The 22,938-nt window shown below is 48.9% G+C and overlaps 1 protein-coding gene across 1 annotated transcript in view; it reads right to left on the reverse strand.

Annotated features, from left to right (window-relative positions):
• The window catches only part of BEND5 (BEN domain containing 5), a 47,589-nt gene that overhangs the window by 6,066 nt on the left and 18,585 nt on the right, over positions 1–22,938 (reverse strand). Inside the window, exons 4-5 of the mRNA XM_045799580.2 lie at positions 7,941–8,089; positions 1,874–2,087 (exon numbers count right to left, since the gene is read on the reverse strand). Coding sequence (XP_045655536.1) covers positions 1,874–2,087; positions 7,941–8,089 — 363 coding nt within the window. The remainder of the gene's footprint in view (positions 1–1,873; positions 2,088–7,940; positions 8,090–22,938) is intronic.

Below are 22,938 nucleotides of genomic sequence, written 5' to 3' on the forward strand. Positions count from 1 at the left end.
ACCAAGCATCTGCTTGGTACTGGCGCCGCACTAGGCTTGGGAAACACAGGTGAACATAGTATGTATGACCCAGGGTAAGCTCAAAGCTAAACCAAAGCAGAGCTGCGGCTCGAATCCAGGCTTTCGATACCTGGTTCCTATTTCGACCTGTCATCGCCCTGCACCGGGAGTGGACGGGAGAGAGGCTACAGGCTGGGGAGCACTGAGAGACTGTGAACTTCGGCGATGTGGTCATCATGGGGTCACGTCGGCTCCACGCAGGCAGCACAGTCGTCAACAAAGAATGGTGACTTCTTTCATAGTTGGAACATAACTATGTCCAAGCTACAATCCTACCCTTTCAGTTGCCTGAAGAGGGAAGTTTTCAGCTGAGGAAACTCAGACATGGAGGGGAAGCGACTGACAAGAAATCACACCAAGGGTCAGTCAGGGGATCAGCTTGCCGCTCTCAGTGATTCACTTGTTCAAACCTCATTTATTGAGCTCCTACTGTGTGTCAGGCCCTATGCCAGGCAATGAGGACGTGGAGATGAATCAGAGAAGGTCAGACTCGTGCCTGAGGCAGGCACACGGCAGATGATTTTAGACCACAACATGACAATGGTGGGCCAGCCAGTCACTGGAAGGCATCTGGGACCTGCTGAGTCACCTTCCAACAAGTATAATGGAATCAGAGGTCGGTCACCTAGCCAGCAGGGCAGGACTGTGTCCCTAGGAAGGCCTCTTTCTCAAGGAGACATCCCAACTCAGGACCCACCATTTCAGACAGCAAGCAGATTAAAGGTTACCTGCCTGTCTGAAAATAAGTGGCTGCCTGACTCAATGGGTCATGAGTCAGCCGGGCAAGGAGGGCAGCTGAGCTAGAACAGAATAAGCCCTGCACCAGAGTCAGGGCGGCATGGGCCTGAACCTTACGGCTTCGACCTCAGCCTGAGCACTGAACCTCACTGAGTCCTGCTTTCTTGACCTCTAAAACACACCCTAACTCTGGCCGCGTCCCACCACTCCCACTGCTATAGCCTTAGTCCATGGCACCATCGTCTGACCCGAGAGCACGGCATGAGTGTCCTGACTGATCTCCCGTCTGGTCACTCACGATCTGCAGACCCCGCTGCCCCTCTCCTGTGAGGCCAGTAGACTTAAACTGCTTCGTGTGGCCTTCGCGGCCCTCGAGACCCGCTCTCGCCACCTCGCTGACCTCACTCCCCCTCACTTGTGACCCTGTGGCTGTCCGGGGCTTCCTCACCCCTGAGCGCGCTGGCCTCAGCACCTGTCGTGCCACCCCTCAGACCTCCAAGGGCCGCCCCTCCGCCTCCAGTCCCAGCCTCTCCAAGCGGGCCTGCTCCGACCACCACGCCGAACGCGGCCCTCTTTGTCCTGCCATAACATGCGATGATGCTTCACCACCTTCATCGGTACCTGAAAGTATCCGACGTATTTGTTGTCTGCCCTAGAACCTGGCATGGGGCCTGCTCAAAATGTACATGTGCATGGAGGTTACTTTCTTCATTGAAACATGGCGGCTGGACACTTAGAGACTAGCGGTCAGGAGCACTGCTTCTGAGGCCCAATGCACTGACCCTCTTCCCCAGGAATCAACCCTTCCTCGATGTTCCAGCTCGGGGTCTGCTCCCCTCCTGAGACCTCCCTCTCTCACGCTTGCGACCTGAACCGTACTGGCGTCCACATTTCATCTCCCTGTTAAATGTGAGCTCCTCTGGGATAAGGTCCATACCTGCTCTTAGGTCCCGCGCCCAGCTAGGGCCTGGCACGGAGAGGCTCCAGTGTTTGCTGACCTGAACTGTGTCTGGTACCTTCCTGACAGAGTACAGGACGGCACATCAGTCGTTGCGTTTGTACCACAGTGACCTACCTCTGACAATGCTTAGTTTGTGAGGCGAGAGGGGTGGCTTAGGGACCGCATCTTTCTTTTTTTTTGTGGCAACTCCTGTGACACTTCTGTTCTTCAGAACATCTGTTCCCCAAATCATGACTGCCAAGTTCTTTGTGTACTTGGAATCTCCTTGGGTGACTTGTAGCTGGTGCCACTTCTCCTCGTCAACCCAAATCCCGCTTCCCAGATGGACCTGAAAGGGATAAGAACACAAGCACCTGTGTCGTCGGACAGACTGGCAGTTGGAAACTTCTCTTGTCCTTTAAAAGACATTGCTGCACGACTACAAGGGACTCACTCCATAAATACTGCCTTAACTTTATTTAAGGAAATAATGCTTATTTACTAAATACCTGTAATGCACCAGGCCTTATCTCAAATCTTCATGGCAACCCTGGAAGGAAGGTATTGAGACACTATTTTCATCTCAGATGGAAAAACTGGGTTGAGAAAGGTGAAGCCAGTTGCCAAAAGGCACTTGATTATTAAGTTGTAGGGCTGGGATTCTAGGCTGTACTCATAACAAGGCTGCTCGGAGCTTGACCAAATCTCAGGAACACATATGTTTAACTTCTCTCCGTTACGCTTCATAAAGACCTCTCTGCCTTTCCCGTGAGCAAGCTGGGACACGCATCCTGGCACAGCGCTTCTCCACAGTAGCACACATGGGGGTCCCCTGGGGCTGTAAAAATCGCCTGTGCCTGGGTCCCCTTCCCAGGGATTGGGATTTATAACTCTGGGTGGCACCTAGGGACCAGGATCATTGAAAGTTCCCCAAGTAATTCCACATACAGCTAAATCTGAAAACCACCGCTGGCTGGAGCGGGGCATGCAGCTGCCAGGCTCCGCCATCAATCAGAGCGTTTGTGCAAGTCCCTTCCCACCTCTGCTTCAGTTTCCCGTGAACCGAATTGGGAAAGGGGTATTTCATCTCTGAGTTCCTTCTGGCTCAGAACATATACGGTTTTCACAAATCAGACAGAAGCACGGTATCCTCAGTCTGAGTCTGATGGCACACAGAACGAACATAGTCTAATGTTCCCTAAAAGGGAAGCACTCAGAAAGTTTTAGGACAGAGTCGGTAAATGTAAAGGACTCAGAATGAGCTAGCAATGAACTACAGGTATTCAAATTGTTTCTCTTTCTGGCTCTTTTAACAACTCAAGCACCATTTGCTGATATTATCATTAAAAAAACTGAGTTTTGACTTTGACATTGCCGTTTATGTTGTGTTTCTAACGAGTCTGTGGAGGGTGGAAACGGCCTCTGTGGGGAAGGAGGGGAGGCGGCTACTAATGAGCTAAACTCCCTAAGGGTAATGAGAGGGCTCTGCCGAAAGTCCTTGTCTGCAGCAAGACCTGTAGGTCATCGCCATCATGCGGTCAGGAGACCTCTCGGGAGACAGCTGCACATGCACCCGAACTGATGGCAGACTGGCAAGAATCGTTGTTCAAAGACGACTCAAGATCTTCCTACTGAAGACTGGCTTGGAAAAGAAGGTGGGTACACAGACGGGAAGACAGGTCACTCAGCAACACTTCTTCCTTTACCAGTTACCGATGTCTTCCAATCATTAACAAACAGAAACAAAAACAAAAACAACCCAGCAACACAGCCCACCCGTGAATGCCGGTGAGTAACAATCCTCCCGGCCTCATCTGCCGTTGCTTCCTTCTGCTCACAAGATCACTCAGCTCTCTGCAGGCCTGCTATCAGAAACCAGATCCACCTGGCCTTCCTGTGCTGCAAACCTCAGAACTGCGAATCTGCTCATAGCGCTCGGGAAGATAAGCCACCCTGCACCCTGGAAGGGAGATGTGCTGCCTGGGGCCAGCTGGGCAACAGGCATCCAAGGTCAAGTCTGGCCTTTCCTCCGCAGTCTGAACTGCAGGTGGGCAGTCTGGGTGCCCGATCAGGCATGCTGGGGACAAGTTTCCTGCTGCTCCTTGCTGGGCCCCAAGTCGCCTCCCTTGATGGCACTCTGAAGCTACTCTCACAGCTTCCTGACGTAGGGGAAAAAGAAGGAATCTGAATTAGATTAAATTCAGAATCAGAAAACCTTTGGAAGTCTGCTTCCGTCTTTTAAAGATCTCTCTTCTTTTCTACCCTGGGCCTTGCTTTCCTATAATCCTTTAATTTACTATTCTTAAAAGAGAGATGGCCGTCATTTTAGCCAATGTTCTACTAGATAAGGGGGACACTAATTTTTTTCGAGTACCTGGATTGTACCCTCAATTTGTTTAATCCTCATAATGACCTTAGGAGATGGAAATAGAAGTTATTATTCCCACTTTACAGACATGAATCGAGATTCCAAAGGACAAAATTACCTTTCTTAATACATACCAGCAGTACATTTTGGGATCGAGATTCAACCCAAATCTGTATGACCATGGAGCCCATGTTCCCCAGGCCTTCCTCCTGCTGCCAGTGTCACGGTGCTGACGATGTGGTGGAAATATAGGCTATCTATCGCACCGATATTCTAGTGGGTTTCTTTTCGAGCTTTCCTGTGCTGGCCCAGACGCTTCCCTTGCTGGCCCCCACCGCAGGGCACTACTGCAGATGGGGAAACCAGAAGAAGCCATGGGCTGGCCTTTCTGCCTCCAGTCCCTGCTCCCTCCAACCCACCCTCTAACCGCTGCCAGATAAGTTTCCCTCAAACACGGCTCTCCTTCTTTGACTAGCTGACTTCCAGGCTTTCAACTCTGTGTTTCTGTGTGAACGCTCTGGAATCTTGAATGGCTCCCTGTTTACTATCACATCAGTCCAATCTCCTCAGTCAGCTTTAGAGGCCCTCTAGAATCCTCTTTCCATTCAACCTCCTAGGCTTTATTTCCCTGCTATAGCTATCACAATGGAGCTGCCAAACTCCTTCCCTGCCTTCTACTTTCAGTGTGTGGTCACAAAGATGGGCACTGGAGGCTCCAGCCCCAGCGGGGAATCCTGACCCTGTTACCTACCAGCTGGGAATCTTGGGCTAGCCACTTGACCTCTCTGAGCATCAGGTGGAGAAGAGGCAGAACACCATTGACTTCACAGAGCTGTTCTGAGGATTAGACGACATAACACGAATCCGATGTCGGGGGGCAGCACACATTCAGTAAGTGTTACTCCCTTTGCCTTCTCCACCCACCGCGCTGCCCCGCTGCCCCCAGCCCAGCCGTGTGTCTCTCCTCAGGCCTTTCCCCTGGCAGGAATGAATGCCTTCTCCTATGTTTTTTTAAGCCCGCTCATCTTTCAGGCCCCAGTCCCAAACCCAGGAAACACTCTAACTGCTCCGGGGCTAAGTTCTATCCCCTCTAGCCTAATTTCTAGCCTAATTTCTAGCCTAATTTCTAGCCTACCGAGAGCCTTCACCACCTGATTGAAGCGCTTCACAGTACGTCTCCATGGGAACGGGGTGAGGCTTTGCCTCTTCTGTCCCCTTCAAACTGATCAGGACTGGTCTGAACACAAAGCAGTATGAAACTGATGGGCATATTTAATATGTTTTAATGGCACAGGCTTTCAGTTCTGATGAGCTGTTGTTCCTTAGAGAAGAAAATATTTTCTGACGTGCACTTGAGTACAAGGCCAACTCTACAGCACAGAAAAGAAATGGCTCTGGGTAAGACCAATCAAAGGTATGTGCTGGGACAAAGGCTCCTTAGGTTAGCAAAGCTCAGGGTCACCTGGAGCGATGCCCAGCTTTCAGAGATGCAGCAGAATAGACTGGAAAAAACACTGGCCTGGAAACCAGGAGACCTGCCTGTCTCTAACCTATTCTATAATTACAGAGGAATCCCTTCTTGGGATGTGTTTCCCCATCTATGCCATGTATAAATTAGACTGTTTAAACTTTAATGGTCTTTGCAGCTTTGTGATTCAATGAGTTTTTGAAATAAAACATCTTAGACAAAGAAAAGCAATGAACTTTATCAAAATCAAAGTGACTTTTGTGGCAAGCCTTATTCACATAAACCATAGCTTGCTATTTGACCAAAATGTTAGCCTTACGTGTCAAGGGAGGTTATTAAAAAAATGGCATCTGCTAGGATGGGACTTGATCAAAAAATGGCTTTGTGAAATGTTTTATAGGACAAAACTAGTTTCCTACCAGGAAATGGATCCCATTCTAATGCTCTAGGCTTTGGAGAGATTAAGGTTTTTGTTCATGCAGGCAGAGAAAAGAAAGGGTCAGAAACACTAGCAGAGCCAAGAACAATGAGGATGCAGGGAATGCTGCTCCGGGAAGCTGCCGTCCATTTCTAGTCTGCCTGCTTCCTCTCCTCTCCCTTCGTAAATTTCTCTGCTGAACTACCAATTAGCTGTGAACAAAAGTCAGGTTAGTTTTTTATAGCAACATGTTGGCAACAACCAATGAAGAAACAAAATTGGCGATTTCAGGATTTGTAGTGCAACTCCTGTAAAACATTAAATGAGGTCTGCGAGACCCATTTTCTGGAAGTGGAGAAATGATACCTTTGCAAAAGTGGCCCCCATAATGCTCAGAAACTATCTGTCAGTCTTCAAAAGAAGAGAGAAATAGATTTCTCTTGGAAGCTATCTTAAGAAAAAGTCTCTAGTCACTCTACAGTGTGGTTATCACTAAAACGAAATCAACAAACATAGACCAGTCCTTTCTTTTATCCCCAATTGAGGAAGATTCACCCAACTTAGACACACAGTCGGAGTCATTAAAGGCCTACGGAGAGCAATAATCCACCCCACCTCGTGAAGATGCAGACCCTGAGGCCCAGAAAAGGGAGGGACCCATCCAAGCAAGGTCGCACAGAAAGCACAGAGATAGAGCTCTGCTCGACACTCAGACTCCGGGCTGCCTAAATCCACCCTGTCATGCCACCCGTCCCCTCAAAGTGGACTTTTAAAGCCTGTGGGCTCCAAGGAAAATAAAAGTCAAGACAGAACGGGCCGATGAGCCGGCGCATCCCAGTTCTGCCTCTGCGGGGAAGGCGGTGCTCCGTGGGAGATGAGGGAACGGCAGCCTTGCCAGGACAGCCCTCAAGACTAACACATTTCATTTCCTCAGCTGACAATATTTGTTTTTTGCCTCAATCTGGCCAGTTGCAGGATGTATCTGGACAAACCCAAATAAAACAACTTTTCTTTCTCATCAGCCCACTGGGGAACTATACTGGATAAACAGAGACCTTTTGAAGCACTAGGCAAGAAAAACAGACTGACACAGATGATTCTTTGGGGAGAATGAGAAGTGATGTCTGTAATGTATGCCATGGTGGCAGAAATAGAACACTAACTGAGTTTGACCAGAGCCTACACAAAGGGCTCCAATATACTTCTTCCAAGATGAATCCATTTGGATGTTAGAAGGATGTCAAAACAGTTATCTCCCTGCCTTGCTGCTGTATCACGTGACTTTAAGACTTTCTAAGGCTATTCCACTATTTTTCACCCCTGTACCAATATAACTACTAATCGTGCTTAAGTTTTCTTTCATGATTTTTTCCCAAGGCTCTTACAAGAAAATCTGAGGAGTTATATGTGGTCATAGGACTGTGGGCTAACCACTGCTGAATATACAGCTTGGTAACAGCGTTGGGACAAGGAGCACATCTCATTTACCAGCTTATCCTTGGCATCTAGCGTAGGGCTTAGAACATGTAGATATTTTGTAAATAGTGAAAGGATACACGTTGAGTTATCTGTCAATCAGAGATTTCATATTTAGGACACCTTGTAAATTTTATGTATCCGGTTTCATAGGAGGGGTAGGACAAGTTTCATCAAACTACCATGCTTTTTAAAATCTTTCTCACTACCAATTTATTTTAAAATGTCAGTTTAGTTTTACAGTTCTTTTGGCCCAGTGTTTAAGAGAAAGGTGGGGTGGGGGGAGAGAAAAAGAACAAGTCCCAGTACAGCTCCACTAGTTACAACACGTGAATCCTGGAAGTAGTTACTCAGGCCCGGGCCAGGAGGCCAACCGGCCAAGCTGTGGCTCGGAGGGCTCCCACCACACTCTCCACCATTACTCTAGCTAACAAACACTTGCAGGGAATGCATAGTGAGCTTGAAACACTACCTTGCCATTGTCTAGGATATACTTGTCCATGACAGGTGCAGGAGCGGGGTAATAGGACGACGTATTTGCTTCCTCACTGAAAGTGCTCCGTAACTCCGGCTCGGGCTCGAGACATTCTGACTTTACTTTTTCCAAGTCAATGGCGGGACCTAGGCAGTTAAGAAAAGAGATCTGTCTAGAACTCCAAGGAAAATAAAAGGCAAATATTTTTAACTACGCATCTATCAGCACATAGTGGCACAAAATAAATATGCTGGCTTATTTTGTCCATTGGACTACACTTAAACCCAGGCTTGAAAATAATATGAGATATGAACGTCACAAGGGAAAAGGAAGAATACTCGAAGACAAGAATGAGCTAGACTCTAAGTATGAATGAGAAGCAGTCTTTGAGGGTGTCATTGTCTGAATGGAAATGCAGGGGACTCAACTGCCTGCTCAGAAGAGAGGTCCTGTTAAGACCGGCTGGAGAAAGGGGTGGCCATCACTGTAATATGCAAACTGCGTAGTTGAGAAAAGCCCACCTCTGCAGCCTCCACTGGGGCAGGAAGGGCCTCGGCCGAAGAACAGAGGTTGGGGAAGCAGTGGAGAAATGCAAAGGCCTCCCCCTCCCTAAGACCTAGTATCTAGACAGGAGCATTTCAACCAAGAAATTAAAATACAATACAGACTAAGCTTCTGATTGCCTGATCTAGCAGCTACCCTGATTTTTATTTTAATGCAATCAACACAAATTACGCGCAGCTTAAACAGTGAAAGAAAGCTGGATAAATGGTGGTGGTTTCTTAGGGGAATATTTTTTTCTTCTCCATTAGCGTTTCAAAATGATGGACTATTTTTTAAATCACCTATTGTGTCTTGATTACCACAGGGCAGAGAAACAGGATGAAAATGAGTAAATAAGGCTGAATGACTTGATTAACTTTTGCAGGAGAGCAACTCCAAAGGCCAACGGAGAGCTGGGCACCTGGAAATGCTCCCTCCGCAAACGTTTCGGGGGGTTGTCCGGGATCAGGGATTCCGCTAGTGCTCTCGAGGGTCCCCAGGGCCACGCCTAGACCTTAAGTAACCCGTGAATATCATAGTCCAACCTTCCCTTCTCCTAACCACGTGGGTCACTTGGTGCAGAGCTCTCTATACATCAAAGCGCTAACGAGCTAGTTGCAAGTCTTTGTTCAATTGCCACATCCTAGACTTGCACTGGTGGTAGACATGCTGTTGGTGATTTTGTTACTAAAATTCCTCACGACACGGCTTCCCAGAACAAGACTATGATTCCTGAGTTGCTGGCAGCTGTCATCTGCAAGACAGAATCTCGGAAGTCTCCAAGGATGTAAGCGTGAGCCCTGCACAAAGCAGAAGGCAACGTGGCCAGGGAGCAGAACGGTGCTGACCAAAGCACATGGCTCATCTCGGGACAGTAAGTGTAGGGGCTGTGCCTGGCTCTTAATTGCATGACCACAGGTGAGTGAACAGAATGCAGAAGTTGGCAGAGTGAAGGACAGACAGCGGCGTGATTGTTCAGATGGCATCTCCTAATAGTGTGTGATCGATTCAAGGGCTGGGTTCTTCTCTTTGTCCCCAGGACCTGGCACTGACTAAACATTCTCTGAATGTTTGCTAAATGAATAAAAGAATGACAACAAAGAACGAAGAATTCTACAGTTTCAGAAGCAGATGCCAAAGTTTCTCCTTTCTCTGTGTGAGATCTCAGGTTAAATTTCTGAAATACAAACTCAAGCGGGGCATTTGATCTTTTCTTAGATCAGGGAAGAGGTAATTACTTCAGTTTCCCCTAAAGGGCATGGCCCAGTTGGCATCTGAAGTCTCTTCCTGCTCTGACATTCAGCAACAGGAAAAAGGGCTGGGCTGAGAGGATGAGGTCCGTTTAGCCACTGGCTCACAGGTCATCTTTGGCAAGACTGTGTCCTTCCTCTAAAGTCTCTTTTTCCTTCTATGACAAGATGTTGGACAAGAAAAGGACTCCCATTCAGCTCTGACTTCAGTCTGGTTCTCTCCCATCCATCTCTACCATGGCTGCCAAATAGATCTCCTTAAGACCATGTCCTTCCTTGCTTAGCACCTTCCTTCCTAATTACCCTCAAAATGAGGTCATACATTGTAGCCTCCTTAAGGCCCAGAACAACCAGCCTCCTCTCTACCTCTGGGGCTCACTACTTGCTCTCCCCTGGTACTCCCCTCTGCCCAGGGCCCCTGATGCTGTGCTGGTCCAGGCCTCTATGCCTTTGGATGCGCTGTCTCCGCCTTGCATAATGCCACCTGGTCTGCCTGCCAAGAATGTAGCTTAGGTGTCTCCTCTGTGAGGCCTTGCTCTGATCACTACCAGGTGTGTGTGTGTGTGTGTGTGTGTGTGTGTGTGTGTGTGTGTGTGTGTGTGTGTGTGTGTTGGGGGGGTGTCTCTGTTTTGTAAATACTTCCAGCGAATTCTGTTTGCAATCATCTGCCAATCTGTCTGTTGTCCATATTAGACTGTGAAGCTCTTTGGGGGCAAAATTTTGCTCTCTTTGCAGTCCTGGCACCCAGAATAGCGCCTGGCACATTGCAGGTTCTCAATAAATTCTTCAAAACGCAAGGGGAGAGAGTTGTGGGGGAGGAGGGGACTTAAATGGGCTGGGGCAAAGGTTCTGAAATAAAGCCCTGCTTTATTTGAGGTGCTTGGGGGTGCAGGCTCGGGTGGGTGCAACCTGTTCTTAGACTTCTGTGACCTTTCTGGCAGCCCGTGAAGTAGAAATTAGGGCTGTCGAATAGAAACGGGAAACAGCTAGCCAGAACAGATGATTCCAATGGCTACAGAGGGACATATAAGGGACATCAGGAGTGAGGGTTGAGAGCCCTTCTCGGGACTCCACCCCCTGCTGCTTCCTCCCTTGCCAAGTCAGACTCCACTCCAAAATGCCAGCCTGGCCCTCTCCACACAGACACTATTCCTTCCAGCTTCCCAGTCTGTGCTTGTGCTGTTCCTGCTGATGGATCCCTCTACCCCACAGATGTCCCCCTAGCCCAACTCCACCAGGCACTCAAGGCCTGACTCAAATGCCACCTCCTCCAGGAGGCTGCTCCAGCCCTTCAAAAGGGTGGAGTAATTCTCTCCACCCCTTGGCTTAGAATTTGGAGTCAGAGACTGGAATGCAAATTCTGGATTTGCCACTTACTGTTTAGGGTGAGCTGTAAGCTTCCTCAGGTGGGGGAGCTCTGCCCCCCACCCAGTGGGCCCCCAACCCCCACGATAATCAGATGCACTCAACTGTTTCTATGCCTGTCTCCCCCACTAGACCGTGAGGCCTGAGGGCAGGCAGGGGCTGTGTCTTTTTATTTCAGAGACCAGGGCTGAGCACACTGAGTGCCTGGTTCACATTCTACCCTCAACAGGTAATTTCTACATTAATAATTACTTAACCTTTCTGAGCCTGCTGCGTCACCTGAAGGAAGGAGCCACAACAGAGACCTGACAAGCCTGGAGATTCAATGAGTTGACCATATACATGAAATAACCACTCGAGTGTGGCACAGAGTAGGCACTGAGGAAACAATGCTCACTTGCACACCACCCCCCACGTTATCCTTGGCCCCTTCTGTTGGTCCACCACTGACCGTGGCTTCGGTGCACACAGAGCAGGTCCTGGCACCCCACGGCACACCCATGCCACCCTGGGCTCATGCTGGTCTCCTCGGGGACTACTGTATTGGGATCTTCTGGCTTTCAAGGAAAACTGTTTCCTACCATTCTCCCTCAGCACCGTTTAACACCCAGAGGCTACTCTCTGCGACTCCCCCTCCTCAGGGGACCTGGGTGTGAATCACAGCTGCATGACCTGAGACTAGTCCCCTGACCTCTCTGTGCCTCGGCTTTTCCTACCTGCAAAGTAGGGATTCCCAGTAGCCACTGTGCAACCTGATGATGCCTCTGGAAAAGCCCAGCACGGAGGCAGTTGCAAAACAGTGGCTCAGGAAGTGGCAGATGAATGAAGGAAGGACTTCATCGGTAAAATGGAGTGTTCAGTATTACAGAAACCGAAAGAAAAGGAATAAAAAAGCATGTGATTTCTTTGGGGAGAATAGGGAGGGACTCTAGTGCTTTTAATTTAAGGGGGGAGAAAAACATTTCATTGCAAATTTTAATCTGCTCTACTACCGATGTTGGCAATTTACATCTCATTACAACAAATGCCTCAGATTGCTGTTTTGCTTTTAAAAATTTCTGAGGCATTGTTCTCCTTCAAACACATGTGACCAAATTAGCCGCAGTAATAAGCACTTGCGCTAAGAGACAGCATTGTAAGATCTGGTGAGGATATTTTAAGTAACAAAGGAACTTTTTCATGTTGTGGGAAGAGTAGGAATTAAAAAAAAAAAAAAAAAGAAAAGGCCTTTTGATCCACTTCGGGTTTATTTTGGGGAAAATACACCTTCCACGGAGAGAAACCTCTCGGCTGGGTAAAGAAAGCTTTTAAAAAAGTATAAAAGGTAGTACTTGTCTTTTCATTCAGTCATTCAGGGGCCCATTCAGCGTACAGTCCCTGCCGGCATCCCAAGACCCAGGCCCTGCGCGGCGCTGGGGGCCCGGAGAAAATACAGTTGTCCCAGGTCTGCGGAAGTGGGGACTTGTACTTGTGAAACTCCATTACTCTGCATACCAACAGCTGTGATTTGATAGACAAGCACTGGATTTTTTAGAAAACCTGGTGTTAAGAACAGGTTTTGTTCTTTATTTTACCTCTTTAAGCCCCGCGGGCCTCTTGCATAAAATGGGAATCATGGCCCAAGTAAGGGGCTTAATAAGCGTTTGTTGGCACAACGAATAAATGAAATTATATCACTCTGTTTTTGTCTGGTTTACATTAGACTAATGCTGTTCTTTCTGAAAACCTTTCTAAAAAAAGTTAATGCTTGTGTGACTTCCAGGGGGTTCAGAAGTCATCCACGTCTTCAAAATACATGTTTATGTTTGAACACGAAATACCATTTCTGATTTCTGCTGAAACAGAAAGGCTAATAATATTAGATTTTTCTTAAAAAGTACTAAATCATTCCATTCGCTTCTGTCAGTGAATAGGAAGTTTCTCTGCTACAGGTATAATTCTAGTTTCTTCCTAAAAGCAAAGTGAACCAAGTAAAAATTCTTACACGCATTCAGAACCCCTACTGTGGCACAAAGGCACACTGGATTGGGTAGAAGAAAGAGGATTCCACTCTGTTTACAAAGACCCCCGCATGGGAATAGCTAGGTAACAATGAAGGAGGTACACAAGAGCCTTAGGAAGAAACAGGGGAGAAGGCCCAGAGCCAGGCAGGCAGATCCCCCTCTGTAACTCCATCATTGTTTCTCAAAAGGCATCAACAGCTTTCCCCTGCTGTTGTCACTACGCATCTGTTTCTTAGCCCCAGTATGCCTCCAGTGAGGGCGGGGCCCAATCTGGTCTCATTCCTCCAGTGAGAATCTGCTAAGCATCTACTAAGTGCCAGCCCCGGGCTAGATGGCCCTGAGTCGTTCACAGCCCAGCAGGGACAAGACAGGGGACAGATCACCACCCCACGTGGTTGACAAGGGTCAGGATAAAGACTTGGGAATAAAAGCCTTGGAGGAGCCGAGGAAGGCTTCAGAAGGACAGTCACACACTGCAGAGCTGGGGTCTGGAGGACGGGAGCGAAGCACCGGGCGGGAGTAACTCGAACACTGAAGGCACGTGGCACACGATCGAGGCTCCATGCCAGGCCAGCAAGTGGGCAGCATGATGGTCTGCAAGGGTCTGGGGACAGAGAGGTCACTACCAACTTGGTGACCCTGGCAGGCTTCAGAGAAGAGGTGAGCTCTCGCTGGAGCACTGATGTGTGAGGAGGTCTGGGGAAGGTGGAGGGGTGGTCAGGCAGCGGATGGGATCAGAGTGAGCAGCGGCTCTTTGGATCCTTCTCCCCCTCCTTCTGCATTTTTCCAATGCCTTCTGTGAGCAAGGGCTGGAGAAGACTTTGCTGGGCAGAGGCAGGGAAAGCGGGTATCGCCTGAGTTACCAGACCGGAGTCCTTGCAGCTCAGCTGGAAACCCCACAGTGGGGTTCCCTCCTCAGGAGTCAGATCCACAGGGCAGCAGAGCTGGAATGGACCTGTGAGCATCCCCTCTCCGTGGGGCAGAAACCCAGTGAGGGCTGCCCGGGGTCCCAGTCATGGGGGTCAGGGTATTTTCCCCACTTTGAGGAACTGTAGGTGCCCATTTCAAATGACATATTTGCTTCTCTCTGAGGTGACCAACACCTCCTGAATGTCTTCCTTGTTATATACCTTACACCAAAACCTCTTTTTTTTTTTTTAAATCTTTGTAGTACTTTTCACCCTGATGTCAAGTAATTATTTGTTTCACACCCCCTGGCTAGGGTGGAAACTCCAAGGACAGCCGTGGTCTTGTTCACCACTCTCCCCAGCACCCAGTACAATGTCTCTGGCACACAACACTCATTAAACATGTGTTAAATGAAAGAAGTTAATCCTCATGGAAGTCCTGCAAAACAGATCTTATTACCTCTGCAGAGGCTCAGAGAGGTAATGTGCCAAAAGTCACACCGGTGGTGAAGACTCAGATTCTGGGCTGTCTGACTCCAAAGCCTTGCCCCTTCCACTCTCTACACCTCCTCAGCCAGGGGCAGGCCTCAGATCTCACAGGCTGCTCACACCACGCGCACTCCGTGGGACTCGCAGCTCATCTCTGACCTTGGGGGTGGGGGTCCTTGAAGCACTCCACAGGAAGCAGTGGGGAGGAGCGGGCGTCCCCAGGTTTCCTCTCACCTCTAGCAGCTCTGAGCCTATCCTCTGCCAGCTGGTGGGCAGGCAAACTGGGCTGGTTCGTCATCTGTGGTTCTTCCACTTCTCTCCCCACCCAACCATCTGGGCCCAGAGAGCATCCAAACGGCGGGACTGTGCAGAACAGCCTGAGTCCGCCCCACCAGACATGCACTCCCTCCTAGCTACCTCTTCGCTCTGCAGTCCAGCCAGAAACTACTCGAGAGAGCCAGCTTCTCTTGTAACTCTAAATCTTTGTTCAGGCTGTCTTGCTACCTGAGATACTGTTCACTTTCTCTTCATTTGGATAAACCTAACTAGGTCGTCATGTGGGGGCCTTCTCCAGCCACCTATGGTACCCTACCCCAGTCACCTAAGGAGCCTTCCTCTGTATCCTCTCCCAATGCCCTGCGAGCCCACGAGCACAGCAAGGCTCACTGTATTCTACCCGTCTGCTGATGAGACCATCTCTTCAAGGCAGCACCAGGGTCTTCGCTGTCTGATTTCCCTGGGCCCAGTGTAGGGCCTGGAACAAAGGAAGAGTCCAGTCAATGCTCCTGCACAAAACCGTTTCCCTACAGCCAGAGCCATCCAGCAATGGAACGGGCTGCACTGGAGGGCAGTGAGTGAGCTTTCTGTCTCTAGAGGGATGTTACGGGAGGCTACAGAAGGCTTCCCGTCCCGTGTAGGAGGCTGCACCAAGTGAACTCTGGGACTCCCTACGGGACTAAGGTGCTAGGACTCTAAGAATTACCTCCAACCAAACTCAGCTCCTGGGAACAGTAACAGAGGGTGTGGTCAGACTTGGGCCCTGCTGAACCTGGCAACCAGATTCATTCCATCCATTCATCTTAACCCTCTGTTGCTTCATGAGGATGACTCTTCAGATTCCACATGACCGAGGCATGTCCTGTTCCCTCTCTGGTGCTCAGTTTTCCCATCTATAAGATGGGGGTGAAGGTTGGATTAGGTCCTTATTTAAAGAGATAATTTCTATAAAGAACTCTAGGAATTTTCTGGTTGGCACCTTGAGATCATATATACAGGTTGGTAAGGCTAAGAAGAAACGGTAGGCTCTTAAATTAGGCAGGTAACACCCCATTTAGTAACTAAAGGTTAGGCAGTCCCTGAATCTGCCGTAGCACACACAAAAGATTTCATCATGAAGGCAGGGGAGACCCGGCCCCTGCAGAGACACAGGGTTGGATGCCTGTGGGATCAGCCTGCCTGGCGTATGGAAAAGTGAGACAGGCCTCAATCTGAAACCTGGTTCTACCATCTCCTGGTTGGGTGACCTCAGGAAAGATACTTAATCTCTCTGAGCCGGCTCTCTGGGCCTCAACTGGTAAGCCTATCTGTTTTATGCATGACAAGCACCTAGCATCAGGCCCAAAGCAGGTGTTTAGAGAGGCCAGCCTTTGCCTGGAAGGAGCCCCCTCCTACCTCCATTTCCTCTGACTGGCGGATCCAGCAGAGAACGAGCCTGCCACCTGGCCACACCAAAGCCAATGACCATCAGGCAAAGCCCTGTTCTAAGGGGAAAGTACATTCCTGTTCTTGCAATGGAGAAAGTCCCAGCAACTGCTACATGTTCCAGCTACCCAAGCAGGTAACAAAGCGACAGCCTGGAGCTGTCCCTCAGCCCGATCCTCACCGCCCTCGAAAAATGAACTTCAGGGAGAAAAGGGAAGGAGGCTCCTGGACGGCCCTGCCACTCTAAAATCTGTTCTTAAAAAATCATGTAGGAGGAACTGTGGGTAATCTTTTAGTCAATGGTGGAAAAAGCCCTTCAAAGTAGAAGATAACCCGTATCTTTAAAAAGAAACAATTCCAGTTCTCACCACTAGATCTTTTCTGCCATCCAAGTAGAGGCACGGGGCACAGTGGTTTTGGCCCCACTCCACCACGCATGGAGGCAGCTGGCAGCTCGGGGACCTCCTGGGCCTCACCTCTGCAATGGGGATATGCAAACCTGACCTGACAGGATGTCTCTCACCCACCCTCTTTGGCCCTCCCTTAGCACCCAACTTCTGTGAGCACTCCTGCTGGTTGGCGAGAATGGACTGAGGCTGTAGGAGACAGATAATTATCCTGAGGGGGCGCCTGGGTGGCTCAGTCATTAAGCTTCTGCCTTCAGCTCAGAGCGTGATCTCAGGGTCCTGGGATCGAGCCCCGCATCAGGCTCCCTGCTCCGCTGGGAGCCTGCTTCTTCCTCTCCCACTCCCCCTGCTTGTGTTTCCTCTCTTGCTGGCTGTCTCTCTCTGTCCGATAAATAAATAAAACCTTAAAAAAAAAAAAAGAAAAGAAAAGAAGAGAAAAGAAAAGAAAAGAAAAGCATCCTGAGGTGAAGGGGCCCCAGAAGGAGAGCCCTAGCAAGGTCGAAACTGAGCCATAAAGAGCGACATCTGAAGGACTGAGGGGGTCAAAAGGAGTGGTTGAGGACTGGGGATGGGAAGAGAGCATTCTGTCCAGGAACAGCGGGTGGAGGGAGAATTCTATAAACTACAGACCGGTGAACTTGAGCTCGAGGCCAGGCGAAGTCGTAAAATGGCTTATTTAAGAATGATTTCTGAGGACTTACCGGGGGAAGCAGCAATCTCCAGGAGGCACTGGGGGTTGACCAAAGATTAAGATATGCCAAGACAACCATACCTGTGTTCTGCGGCAGGACAATGAGAGTCTACGATATGCCAAGCATTGTACAAACATTATCCCATGTGCATCCTCCAGTGATCCTACATCATTTCTGCTGGGCCCACTGTGCACTTACTGTGTGTTAGCCCCTGGACAGAATTCTTCCTGTATGCATCTGCTCATTCACTCTTCACAAGGACTATAGTGGTGGGTACTATCATTGACTCCGCTTCACAGATGAGGTAACTAAGGCCCAGAAAGTTAAGTAACTTGCTCAAGGTAACAAATTAGACCATGGAAAAGCCAGGGTTCCAAACCCCAGTACTTCTGACCTCAGGGCCCATGCAGGCCCTTGATCGCCAAGTAGGCATTAAAGATACCCATTTTACAGAGGAGAAAACAGAGGCTGCGAAGGGCTCAATCATTTACTTGAAGTTGCACATGTACTGACCCAGGGAGCTGAGATTCAAACCCAAGTGATATCTGTTGCCAAAGCCCAGGCTGCCTCCGGCACAGGGGAAAGCCAGCAGGAGGCACTTGGCTGACATCAGCTGCCTTTTCAAAGGCACCATCAGAGACCTGTGCTTAAAGAATCCAGCTCGGACCGCAAAGGATTTTAAAGATCAAAGCTGGTATTTTAACGACCTTGGACAGAACACAAGGCACGAGCCCAGAGGGGAACAGAGGTGATAGAAACCCAGCTCTAAAGAGCCAAGACAGATTTGCAGACCACAATGGCTTTCCTCTTCAAAAATTCCAACCAGCTTGTGATCTGGCCAACAGGGATGTGAGCTCTTCTTTTTGGTTCTCCTCGCTCAAATGGGGATAATCATCCTTACCTGGCCTCGCAATAGGGCTATCGCAATAGTCCAATGACAGAAACGTCCAGTGCTTTGAAACCTGTGAAGTGTCACGCCCATGTGAATTACTGTTATTAGCTCATTATCTATGCCTCTTTTGGGTCAGGATTCATCATTTCTGCCTCCATTCCCTGACAAAGCACACCCCAAATCTAAAACCAGTACAGGCCTCCCTCCTGCAATGACAGCACTTGTTTGGCTCTCCCTGGTGTCGTGCTGCGTGCAGGCCTGTGCTCCCCACTGGACTGTGCGCGCATCTTGAAGGCGGTGATTACAGCCTCCTCTCCGTATTCCTCACAGAGCCCTTTCCAGCTTTAGCTGGGCTAAAATCCCTTAATCACCCCAAAATGAATTTAACTATCTAAGAGGGACTTGTGCTAACACTGAGGACAACATCTAAGCTTTTGTCTTTGACCTCTAAGGACAAGGAATGTAACCGAGGAGAAAGCGAGGGAGCCTGGAGTCTCTCTGGCACACCAAAGCTCCTTGCAACTGGCTTTCCACCATCTGCTTCCCCTCAAGCGCTCGGAATTCTGAGTCCGCTGAGCCCCGGTTTCACAAATGCTGCTCTAATGCTCTAGCTTGTGAATGTTTAAAAACGGACCATCTTGTTTGTTTCTGTATCCCTAGCATCTAACGCAGTCCCGGCACAAAGTATGCCCTCAGTAAATAACTGCTGAATGAAAGACAATAATGAACATACGCACAGATAAATCTCCACTTTATCAGTGGGAACACCACATGCCTTCCGGGGCCTCAGCATTTACTTCTGTGGGAGACAGTGGGCAAAAGAGGGCCCAAAAGGAGAAAGAGACTGGCATTTATTAAACATAATATGCTTTATGCTCACAGGGCTTTATTCTTGACATTTGCCTCCTCACTTAAGTTTGATGTTGTCACAGAGGCCCCGAGAGAAGAGACCCTCAGGCGGAGAGGGGCTCCCGCTCATCGGTGGCGGCTACTTCCCATGCTCCAATCACAGAAGGAAAAGTTCTGTGAGTTCTGTTTCACAGAGAAGATGTCCTTTGTGGGGAGTGGGGGCAGAGGAGTCACCTCCACATCTGTGACAATGGAGTCCAAGGGTTAAAGAAGGCCGTAGAGGTGAGGGTCCAGAGAGAGGCACTCAGGACCAGGTGTCAGGAGAGCCCCTGGGAACGGGCCTGTGATGCTGTCTGGGCTTCTCTCCTCAACAGCAGCACCAGCCCATTTCCTGGGTAAGCTCTTTCACCTCTTCAGGACTCCACGCACTAGAGACTCTTTCCTGTTAAGTCCAGCTTGTGTGTACTTGTGGAATGAATGAAAGGCAAATTAATAGGGGCACAAAGGAAGAAGTGAGCCATCCAGGGAAGTCTCGGAAACATCTTATCCTATCTTGCTGCTGTCCTCTTGCCTTCGGCGCCCGACCTCCACCAGGCGCACTGTTACAAGTCCTGGCTGCCAGAGTGTCTGCTCACCACTCTGAGGTCCCCATCGGGCTCAAGGGGCCAGGCTCCTGCCCTTTGCCTCTTCTCATCTATCACCTGCAGGACCCCAACGCCTGGGGCAGTCGGCAACGATTGCTCCAGGGAGGGAGCCTTCCTTTCAAAACTGAGCATTGCCAACTGTTGGCCTCTCCTGCCTCTGAACCTGCCTGTTATGGGGCAGAGGATCCGGCAGCTCAGCTGAACAGAGGCCATTGAGCTGGGCCCCTGGGCACGGTGGACAGGAGAGAATATGCAAGGAAGGGCCTCTAAGAACAATGCTTGAGTCAGGCCCAGGGGGCCAAGGATGGTACAGCTCAGGAAGTGTTTTCAGAGGACACATGAAGCCAAGAAACAAAGAGGGTCTTAGTCACTTTCTGGCCCTTTGCCACATTACCCATTTCTTGATGATGTGCTCACATGAAGAGCTATTACAGCAGGGCCTGTCTTCCCAGACTCACCAAGAGAGTTCCACCTTCCAAGCCCAGCCTTGCCACTACACTGCATTTCAACTATACGCTTACATATTTACCTCCATCACTACCCACACCCCAACTTCAACGTCCAATGTCTTAGTCATCTTTGTATCTCTCCAGGCCCCTAGGCTCACAAAGCATCTGGTCAATGTTAGCTAAGTTCATATATATATGTATATATATGGCCATTTATCTTCTATCATAGAAGACCCCGACAGACAGAGAAGTTAGTTAACTTGTCCAGGGTTATACAAACAATTCCTAGTTAGGGGAGATAGAGTTAAAAACCAAACCGGGCCCCTCCTTAGCCCTCCCACCAAATGGTGTGAAAAAGAAGCTGCTATCTACTTCCCGTCTACTCACTCGTGCCTGAGTAACAAACATTCACCCTTCAGGTTCCAGCTTAGACGTCATTTCCTTCAGGAAGCCTTTCTTCCCCAGGCCCCCCAGATTCTGTGGGTGCCCCTCTTCTGTAGTCCCACAGCCCCAGGCGCTTTTGTCCTTCTGGTGACATTTATGCCCTGTGCTGTCACTAGTTGTGTCCGTGGCTGTTTCCTACATCAAACTTGGACCTCTTCAAGGGCAGAGGGCAAGGGCTATATCTTAAATATATCAAACTCTCACTAGGCAAAATGCCTGGCACATAGCAGAAGACCAGTGAATAACTGTGGAAGAAAAGAGGGAAGGAGGGAAGGAAGCAAGGAAGAAAGGGAAGAAGGAAAGAAGGTTCCCAAAGCCAGGGTTGGGAAGGAGGGAAGTTGTGTTTGAATCCAGGCCTGGCTGGTTCCAAAGACCAGACTATAGCCGTGAAAACATGCAAATTCCTCTCAGGGTAGAAACCCTTCTATTACATTCTTGTGGATTTGTCTTAGAACTTGGCACATTATCATTCTCCAATCAACAAGTGCTAATCAATGGACCTGAAGCTTTCACAGGTCAGGGATGGTGGGTGTGGTGTTCCGGGATGCCCATGGTCCCTAGAGCATATGGGGCACTACACGTGGTGGTGGGTGCCCCACACGTACTTGTGGCCTGAGCTGACTTCTATTCAGCCCATTCACTATGAAGACAATGGTGACTGATCAGGGATGAGCCCACCACTGGTCCTCATGACGGCATTCAAGGCTTGTGGGGTAGGAGAGCCTGGAAGGTTCAAGACACTGATCCTATGGCTGAGGTCAAGTTAGTCTAAGTGTTTTAAGACTAAAGAGGCATGCAATGATGCCAAACACAGTGTTTTATTGCCCGGAGGTCTAGGAGTGCTTTCTGGAGTTTAAGCCCCGCTCATGATCATATAAAACAGGCAGTTTTCCTAGGAGTCGAAACAACGGTGTGGAGTTTTTGTTGTTAGTGTGCTTTTTCCCCACAAGAAGTTTACAAAAGGTGTAGCATGCAAGGTGCAGTAAAAATAAAAAGACTCATTTGAAGACCAGGAAACACTTTTTCTCTCTGAAAATTCCAGCTTTCTCCCCATCCCTCACCCCCACTCCAAGATCAACATAGCTCCTGTGAATTTTTGTGGTTAGGGCTTCTTTTTAAGATTTTATTTTGATGTAGAATTTTAATAACTCTTTTGGTTGCATGCCACATGTGACCTTTAATGTCACTGCACACCTCTACAGGATACGACCTGGGAGAAGGGCCAAGGCCGAGTGAGAAAGTGGGGAAACTACTGGCCTAGATATCACGGGACTTGGTCTGACATGAGTTCTGCCTCTGCCTCCCCAGTGACTCTGGGTAAGTCCCAACCTCAGTTTCCTTCTCTGTGAAAAAGGCATGGAAAGACCTCTCAGCTGACTCCCTGAGCCATTCTGAAGAAATACCAAGACACTGCCTCGGGGACCCACTTTAAGATATAAAAGGTACTTATGAATATAAGTAAGGTAGGGTAAGAGCACATTTATCTAAACATCAAAGCAAATGAATGAGGCTTTACATAGAAATCCATTATCTGAGGGGCGCCTGGGTGGCACAGTGGTTAAGCGTCTGCCTTTAGCTCAGGGTGTGATCCCGGCGTTCTGGGATCGAGCCCCGCATCAAGCTCCTCCGCTATGAGCCTGCTTCTTCCTCTCCCACTACCCCTGCTTGTGTTCCCTCTCTCGCTGGCTGTCTCTCGCTGTGTCAAATAAATAAATAAAATCTTTAAAAAAAAAAGAAAAAAAAAAGAAATCTATTATCTGATAACACAAACCTTCCTCCTTGAGTGAAAAATTATATTTGATTCAAACTTTGGGAATAGAACTTGTGTTTCTAGACTAGATTGCTCCCATTTTTAAGCAAAAAACACTGGTACGGGGTTATTAATGATTGTCCTCTGGGGATGTGGAGGCTGTGAACTGGTGTTACACTGGTTTCTGCAATACGGAGTGCCCTCTACCTTTTACAATTCTGGATTCTTATGTTCTGAGAGAATGTTTCTCTCTTGTTTTCTCTGCTAGGCAGTCATTTTTCCCTGCTGTCGAGGCTGCTGCTGCCTTTCAGATTTCCTAATTCTTGCTTCTAAACCACATTAGACAAGAAAACCTAAAAACCTGGTTTGTTATTATTGCTTGTAGCGTTAAGAGCCTCTTAAGTTCTTCTCCGAGCAAACCAAAGGAGTTTTCTACATCTTTATGTTAATCCTCCTAAGGTCACGTGCCTCTTGCTCAAAGCTTTTTAGTGTTTCTCATTCTTTCCCAAACAAGTCCAACACCCCAGCCGGCAGCTTTCAAGGTCTTCGACCACCTGTCCTCAAACTCCACGGGCAGTATCTCTTGCCAGCAGGCTCGGGGAGCTTTCC

Source organism: Ursus americanus, chromosome 12 (assembly GCF_024610735.1).
Source record: "Ursus americanus isolate L20-20 chromosome 12, mUrsAme1.1.p, whole genome shotgun sequence".
Classification (NCBI taxonomy): Eukaryota; Metazoa; Chordata; class Mammalia; order Carnivora; family Ursidae; genus Ursus; species Ursus americanus.